This window comes from Hemicordylus capensis, chromosome 6 (genome assembly GCF_027244095.1).
Source record: "Hemicordylus capensis ecotype Gifberg chromosome 6, rHemCap1.1.pri, whole genome shotgun sequence".
In the NCBI taxonomy this organism is placed as follows: Eukaryota; Metazoa; Chordata; class Lepidosauria; order Squamata; family Cordylidae; genus Hemicordylus; species Hemicordylus capensis.
Window position 1 is genome coordinate 114863542 of NC_069662.1, and position 8730 is coordinate 114872271.

An 8730-nucleotide genomic window follows, 5' to 3' on the forward strand; every position below is an offset into this window, starting at 1 on the left:
GAGTTTCTCCTCATAACAACCCTGTGAAGTAGGTTAGGCTGAGAGAGAAGTAACTGGCCCAGAGTCACCCAGCTAGTATCATGGCTGAATGGGGATTTGAACTCTGGTCTCCCCGGTCTTAGTCCAGCACTCTAACCACTACATCACACTGGCTCTCTTATACATTAAGGTATCTTGGTTGCTGCCCAAAGAATCTCCTTGGTAGTGGTGAGATTTATGTGCTATTGCCCCTTCCCCTATCAAGACAATAGGCCAAGAAATTCTGGCACAGGGACTTTTTTTTTTTTTTTTTTACAAAATAGCAATAATCCACAGCCCTCTTCAAGCATCATTAAACCATAGACACTGTACCTAGGCACACTGGCAATGAAAGTGCCCCAGCAAACCCCACTCCCTACCCAAACAAACACCCCCTGCTGCCCACAGGAATCTTGCATTTGTCTGCAGAAACAAATACTGAACTCAAGGAGTAATCTTCCTGTAATGGAGAACATGGGACACTCATTCTTCTCAGTCTTGGAGGGGATCTCTCTCCAAGTACATGTCTCCCCAAGTACATAGAGAGTGCATTTCATTACCATACACTCATTCAGATTTTGAGATGAACCTGGCAACATTCTTTGCACTAGGAGCTATTTAGAATTACAGGACTCTGAGCAGACAACCCTGCTCAGTTCACCTTCCTCTTTCAAAACATATTTAAGCCTTTGAGGTCTCTTTTTTTCAAGGTTCTCTAGAATATCTGTTTCTTGATCACTATATTCCTAAAACGTATCATGTTCATCTCAAAAGAGTGTTAGCTAAAAGTATACCTCCCTTTTTGCATCTCAGTTCAAGCAACTGCTTCAAATTATCAGAAACAAAATAAGAGTACCATTTCCCCTTACTTAATCTTTGGAAGGAAGACATCTGGGAGCAAGAAATGCTGACCTCTCAGTTCTACTTTTTCCAACCCTCCATTTATAATCCACTGAATAGCAGGCAGATTCATTTACTGTTTGCATGATGTTTCTACCAACAGAAACACAATTGTTAAGAATGTGCAAATGCCACTGGAAGGTTTTGGCCTTGAAATAAGATAAGGCCAAGCTCTCCCAATTCACATTATTCTGAAAGAAAGCTATTAAAAGCATACAAGACCAAGGAAAGGACACCTTGGAATTAAGAGAAACCCTGGCCCTTAAAAAAAGAAAATAGGTTATCCCTTTAGGAACATGGTAATTAGTTCTTTGTGGGAAAGTACAGCATTTTCTTTTTGGCAGCTACTGTAATAGGCTTGATAAATTGATTAAAATCTCTGCTTCCATTTTGAATGAGTTGCTAAGATGTAAACAAAGGTGTGTATTCTGAATCCAGTTGCATGTGTCTGCCTTTTTATAACATGCAAATAGACTCACCTTTGCAAAGCACACTTGACAAGAGGTCTTTAAGCCCTATTTAGAAAGTATGTTGTACACATCTGCATACATGTACATGTTTTTGTGTGAATGACTGCACATGCATTCATTTTAAAAGAGAACCATTTGAGGACCCCTCAAATGCAGGGTACCGAAAGGAAGAATAAAGCTATACAAGCAATGAAGGTGTGATTAATCGCACATTATTAACTGAGCATGTGATTAATTGTATTTGTGTGTTCTAAGGATTTAAAAAACCAAGACAACACATAAGAACCCCACAACTTATTTCAAATTATGTTTTAATAGGCCAGTTAGTATTTTTAAAGTATTTGCCGATACCAGAGCTCTACTATGCCAACCGCCAGTCACTTGATAATTCAAAGCTCACTTTGTACCTGAATTGTTATTTGAACTATATCTAAATGATTAAGATATAATCTAACCCAAACTGACTTTCATGGAATTAGCTGAAACACAATTTATTGGTTGGCAACACAACTCTCTCTCCAGACTCATTAATGGACTTTAATATATGCATGTGTTCCTGATTTGGAAGGAATCTGTCCTATCACAATAAGGACTAGTAGTAGAATCCTGATTTCCTTTTACAGTTATTCCAGGTATCATCATCTCGTATACTAACACCCGAGTTTTCCTGTAAAAGAAAGTGGAGGAAACTAATCACCATGACAGTTTCATATGGGACACTGTTCTCTTTGCATTCTTTAATTTCATGAGGGCGGTCGTGAGGGGGAAGAAGTGTGGAACCGATCCTGGTATGCTTAGTGGCGCCGCTAACTGGTCTCATTGCATTCCTTTTGCTCAGGAGATGTGCGCCCTGAAATAGGAAGAGAAGTCTTTGTCTAAGGTGCAGTACCCGCCGCCCCCCTCCCCAGAGGTGAGCCGGGCGGGCGAAGGGCGATCTTCACACACACGCGCTGCTGTCACGCCTCGTCAGCCTCCTCAGTGGCCAGGCTCCTCACCAGCGGAGCAAACTGAGGAGGACTCCCTGGCCAGAAACGAAAAGCAACCGAGGAACTCGTTCCAAAAGCTCGAAGCAGCAAACAGCCGCTGCTGCCGTAGGAAGAGAGGCGGTGCCTCGTCCCCCGCCTCCTCGGAAGCGGCCGACGACTGGGGCTGGGAAAGAGGCAGGAGGAAGGAGCCTCCCCTCTAGGGGCGGTCATGGGCACGGCGTCTCCTCGCCGGGGGGCGGGGGGACGGCGCTCGGGCTGCTGTCTTCGGCGCCTCCTTGGAACAGCTTTTGGGGGCTCTCGGCCAGTAGCGTGGAGCGAACTTTCCTCTTCTCTTTGAAGCGGCCCGAGCGAGAGATCTTGAGGTTTCTGCGGCTGCCCGCGTTGGGCTGTTGGTTCTCCCTGGAGTCCGAGGCCGTGGGCAGGTCCGAGGGGTCAGCCGGCGGCGGCAACGTTGGCCGGGGAATCCCGGGCGCAGCAGCTAGCGCTTCTTTGGGCTTTTTCCTGCTGGTCAGCGATTTCCACCAGGTGCCCGAGGAGCCACCTTTGGCTCCGGGCCCACCTGAGGCGGCGGCGGCGGCAGCGCTCTCAGCCATCTTCGGCGGGCAGGAGCCCACGGCCTTCCTCGGCTTAGGGACTTCTGTGCGAGGCAGTCGGGCACTGCGAGTCCAGGGCCGGCGTCCTACGCGGGGCGGGGGAGAGGAGAGAGCAGAAGGAATACAAATCATTGGGTTTCAAGTCTACGCTCACCGGATTAGGTTCAGCACAGAAAAGGGGTGTCCAGCAAACTGCTGGATGCGCTCTCTTTAAAATATAGATTTGAGCAAGACTCCTAAAGCTCTCAGAGCGAATGACTGATGTTGCTTGTAAGCATGTGCCAGCCCCACACACTTCCACAAGTTTGCCTCAGGGGCAAGGTTTCCTGGGGTCAAGCCCTGCACTGCTTTGTCTGCATCTCCTCCGGATACTTGTCAATCTATCTAGCTCCCATTCTGGGGACATATCCGATAGTCCCACTCTTACCTGAGCAAGCTCAAGCCTTATAAGATGGAAGTGAAAAACTGCATTCCATTTGCTTTATTTCAGCTTATGATCACGGAGCAGTTCTCACATTTCTTCCTAGGATCCTCTTATTGCCATGAAAAACATAATTTTCCAAGCACAAAGCTAATTTAACTAAGCAGAGCCAAACAGACAGTATGCCTTGGCAGCACTCTCTTGTGCCTTTCAGTCCCATCAAAACTATAGAGTGAAAGAAAACAAACAGTGAAACGAAACAAACAAGTGGGTGAAACATAAAATAGCCCATTGGTCAACTTTTGCCAATCTACAGGAATCAATAATACAATCCCCTGTGCTACAGTGCACAGGAGATATTTATTTTCTTCTTCCTAGGCCAATCAAGACTTTTATCTATTTTTTTTAAATTTACCATATTTTTATAGTGTCTGATATGTATATCTCAGATGTACATCTCATTTACTGGAAGGACTTCTGTTGCAAACTTATTGCAGAGCTTCTAGTAGCAAAGGGCAAGACAGACTTCTTGCTGTTGATCTCAGGAATTAGAAGTCCAAGGTCTCAAAGACTTGTCCACCTTTTGCATTGATATGTCAGCATCTTTTTCTTGTCTCTCACTGACTGACTCAGCTTTTTTCAACCCCTTAAAGTTCACAAGCACATTCTAGTATCATTGCTATGTCACGGGCTTGTCAGTGTCAAATAGATTTCATACAAAAGCAACCATTTCCATTGCTAGTCACAACAGTGGAAAAACTCTAAACTTCAATTGGAGTGCTTTGGAGAGTTAAACCATTTCACCCTACATACTCTTCTTTTGTACTAATGAAGTCATTAGCAATAGTTAAACCTTTCCAAGACTGGCTAAGCAACCAAGAATTCAGTTGCTTAGCACAATTCATCAAAAGCTTCTTTGGTTGGGAGATTTAAGCACAGGCTTGTGGTATTTCCAGTACACTGGGTTTCTCATCCAGAAGTTCCTCCTGTGATAAGCCCAGTTAGAGTTTTACATTTGCAGCAATGTTCAGCATAATCAACGTGTACAAGTTTCATATATGGAGTTAAAATGTTAACTTTTCCAGTGTTTTAATTTTGAATATTTTGCATTGGTATGTTGCCCATGGTATAATAATGGAAACAAAGTGCTTCAGTTTTAGGCTAAATACTCCAAGTTAAGCAAGCAGAAGATTGTGGCTTAGAGTAAATCCCATTGAATGAACTCACTGGGAGGGACCTACTTCTAAGTAAACATGCATAGGACTGGACTGTAAACTATAAAATAGAAAACTTCATATCAAAATCTGATTAAAAATACATAGTTATATGTATTCTATATTCCAGTTTAAATATGTACAAACAAATGCAGTGTTTTGTCTGAATTTGGACTATGGATTATTGTTTCTGTCCCTGCCCCCCATCTTTGCTTTGAACACATGGCTCAGAGATTGTTCACTTCACTGAGCATTCTGAAATCATTTTAAAGTTATTATTTGAGGGCCAACCAACATCTCTGTCGGGATATATGCAGCTCCCCCTTGCTCCCTGCTTGTAACCTATCTGATATAGATAAGAACCATTGCCCTGCTGGAACACCAAAGTCTTGTCAGGTTCTAATAGTAGTTGGACAGGTATTCCAGAAAGTCATGAGTAAGACATGATGGTGCTGGTCATCCCCATTTTTCTCCCCCAAATCTTAATGTCAGAGGTATGCTGGTTAACATAACAGCATAATTCAAACTAAATTACAAATGAGTAGACCCACTGAAGTTAGTGAGACAAGTTAGTCATGAATAACTTGTTCCATTAATTTAATTTAATTTAAAATAGTTAATTTCATGAATTATTTAGTTTGGCTGAAGCCACTATCCCTGAACATGGAAGTTCCTTAGTCACAGCTATTTGGCATGGATAATGTGGGTGAATTTATTAGAACTAGAGGTCAATCCCTCTAGCACTGCAGCTGTGCAATGGGACCTGAATCAAATATTTTTCAGTTCTTTTCTGCTGGTCTTTGTTTAAAAACAACAACTCATTGGTCCTTTTGTGCCAGAGGTTGAGCGACTGTATCTTCCATGGAATTATATAAGTCCTCTGTAAGATGTTGGTGTAAAGATGCATTGGTGTTTCTTAGGCATGATAAAGAAGCTGAAGGAAGGCCCTTTTAACAAGGGAGATCTTCAGGCTTCTCAGAAGGCTGTCACACTAACAGAACTCAGCAATCAGTTTATGATCACAGTAGCCAGGCCAGGAGTTATTGGAATAAAATATCTATCACCTCTTCATCTTCATGTCAGCAGCACTGATTACTATAACAGCTTTCAATATACTTTCATTTTTGTAAACTCTCCTGCTACTTTATTAAACTAGGTATCCTTGTTCTGCTGAATGAGAAGCTGGCTGCAGAGATGCCAGGATTTAATCCACAGACTCCAATATTTAGTACAGATGGGATCACAGAGCTGAGTTACTGAAAGGAACAGGATGAGACTGCTTTGTTTTGGAATGAGCAGCAGCACAGCATTATCCAGTGGTGGAGGTGAAACACTCTTTCCAGCACTACTTGGCTGTGAGGTGGCAGCACTTGGTTTCCTCTAGTTTATTGCGTTGTCTGCAAGTCATAGAAGGCCCTTGGTGTACCTGTGCTATGCAATGGAAGCCTTCAGGCAGGTGCAACAGAAGACACAACAGAAAACTGCACCCTATAGCAAAGTGAAAATAATGTGATCCTGAGGCAATGAAGTTTTCCAGAAAATCTGCAATCCTCAGATTACACCATACCCCCACCCCTTTCTTTTCCCACTCCTTCAGTTGTCATTCTCAGACCATTAATTCCAGAGTTCCTAGAGAAAGCAGAGCCTGTTGCACTTCTACCTGCCTTCATATCGTTGTTAAGTGCAAAGGAGTCCTGAGGAGGGAGGGGGATTTCAGAGCTCTTATTCATCTATTGCATGCATAGCTTGCCTTTCTTTCATGGGACAACTGTGCAGCCCACAGAGGTCTCCCATCCAGGCACTGAGCAGACTTAGCCCGGCTTACTTACAGCCGGGCTCCTGCATCACGTGCTCTGCCCTGGGACCACCGGGCTTTCTCTCGAGTCTAGGGAACGACTCGCTACCGCAGCAACCGGCTGCCTCCGTAGAGAGTTGGTCAGGCTGGCACTTGATTCTTCAATGGCTGCAGCTGTGTGAAACAACGGGACCCGAAGCATGTTTACTTAGAAGTAACAGCCGCCCCCATTACGTTCAGGGGCCCTTGCATTGCTCCCAGTGCCTGGAAAGTGTGTGTTTAGGGCTGCAGCCTCCGACTGTGTTGGGGACACCCCCCTGACCCCAACATTCAACCCAACAACTGGCACGCGCAAACCCTCTGCGCCCCGCAACAGAGTCTCGTTACCACTCGTAGGCTACTCAAGAGTAAAGAAATGGAAGCTTAGATCTGTTCATGCCCACGTAGTGGTCAGCAAATGATGCTGAGCGGCTAGCCACCGATGGCGGAATCCTCTCCTTCCCCCGAGCGCGACTCAGTCAGCCCCCCCCCCCCTTTCCCCTTTCCCCTTTCCCATCCTGAGGCACTTGCGCGAGGGCGGGGGAAGAGGAGGAGGAGGAGGAAGCAGCGGCCGACAAAGCGCGCGCTTAGCTCCTCACAACAGGTGGGCACCGTACAGCGCGCTTATTTCCTCCCGTGGAGGGAGCGCGCGAGACTGAGGCAGATAAGATTGCTTCTCCCGGGCACCTGTTGGAGTTGCTGGGCAAAATAAATAAATAAATCCGAAAAGCAAAGCCTCGCGCTCATTCGCTCTCACCTGTTCGCCGTAGGAACTCGCTTTCTTTCCCAGACGCCAAGCTATAGCACCGCTGGCTGAAGCAAGAGGGCTAGGGGGAGAAGCGCCTTCCTCAGTCCATCTTGTAGTGCAGTTACCTGGGCTTTCTCTGGGAGAACTCCTTGCTACCGCAGCAACAGGCTGCCTCCGAGGAGAGCGAGCCGGGACTTGGCCTTCTTAACGCGCCCGCCCTCTCCAAATGGGAGAGCCAACTTTCGCAGGTGAAGACAGACCAGCAGTTTATGGAGCCCGCTTTGGGGAAAGCCTGTTTGTTATTAGCCGTTTCCAGGGGCTACTGCAAGCAGCTGAGTAGGAGGAGAGTGCCCTGAGGCATTGTAAGGAAGGAAGACACTCTTCTCTCCACCACCGACCCCTTATTTTTTTTTTAACCTGTGACATGGGATCTGACCCGCCCGACTCACTTTCTTCCAAAGTCTAAACTGTGCACTTGATGTTTGGAAAACAAGGAAGCAGGTGTAGGTGAGCTCTTGAGAGAACCCCACCCCCTTTTCTTTTTTCCAGATGTGATTGGCTCTTCTAGAATTAGCAGCTTGACAAGGACTGGCTTGTGAGCAGAAGTAGCAGCAGAACGGTATAACTCAATAGGAAAGGGATCTATAGACAGCAGGGAACTACTTTGTCCTCCACTGCACAACTTGGCTTTCTTCCTTATTTCTGAGCTTTTCCCGTGTAATGTTCTCATGCGGTCTCTCCATCTTTGGAAGTCCTGCTGTCCATGTGACTGTGACACTTACCAGGCAGAGTGGCTAAGGCTATACATTTGTTACTTATTTTGTAGAGTACTTTCAGTTTTGCACCCCCTTTGCCTGACCCTTTGCCCTATGCTGCATTCCTGATAGTAGGTATTCTGTGGTCGCCCAAGGCCCTGCTTCTGTTGTGGCTGTGGTTCTGGTACGCTGATTCAGTGCAGCTGGTTCCCACAAGCAGGGGCATAGCTAGGGGGTAGCCTGTGTTCACCTGTGAGGGAGATAATGTAGTAGAAAATAGGGAGGGATGGAGCTGGGGCCCCTGGGTTCTTTGAAACCATCCACTCAATTATAGCTACACCCCTGTCCACAAGCAACAAATGAAAACTGTGACAATCCTCACAGCAAACGTGGGCAGTTACGTAATCATTTCAAATGGATAGTCTATATTCATTATTACATTTATAAACCACCCCATCCAGAGGCTCTGGGCGATGAGGGGAGGAATTTTGTACACATCCTTAATTACATGGATTCAGGATTTATCTCTAAACTGGTACCCTCTTTCTATGGGTGTTAATGCTAATACTTTCCACCCTGAAATCAGCAAGTTCTGGGTATCTTCTAAATTACATACAGCAACCGTTTCACAATGTGTCGGTTAAGTGCCACTCCACATTTCTCATGTTGTGACATTGCGGTCGCTGTGCTGTCACCAGGGTGCCGTCCAATGCCTTGATTTGGGTTTTACTGATGCGTTTTGGCCCTATAACATTGTAAAAATATTGCAGGAAAGTGCTGTTTTTCTGTTG

At 45.6% G+C, this 8730-nt stretch overlaps 1 protein-coding gene across 2 annotated transcripts; it reads right to left on the reverse strand.

Annotated features, from left to right (window-relative positions):
- Positions 1–1682: 1682 nt before the first annotated feature.
- On the reverse strand, positions 1683–7676 carry PRR15 (proline rich 15). Of its 2 annotated transcripts, none has more exons than XM_053263720.1 (2): positions 7194–7676; positions 1683–3053 (listed from the first exon to the last, which is right to left on the reverse strand). In XM_053263720.1, the coding sequence occupies exon 2, from the start codon at positions 2965–2967 to the stop codon at positions 2581–2583; it is 387 nt and encodes a 128-aa protein (XP_053119695.1). In that variant the 5' UTR covers positions 2968–3053; positions 7194–7676; the 3' UTR covers positions 1683–2580. The 2 variants fall into 2 exon arrangements, with proteins under 2 accessions (XP_053119695.1, XP_053119696.1); XM_053263721.1 differs by lacking the exon at positions 7194–7676 and adding an exon at positions 6353–6422.
- Positions 7677–8730: the final 1054 nt, after the last annotated feature.

Excerpts from the sequence above, each read along its gene's own strand:
- PRR15 (XM_053263720.1), bottom strand. The coding sequence starts at position 2,967 with ATGGCTGAGAGCGCTGCCGCCGCCGCCGCCTCAGGTGGGCCCGGAGCC.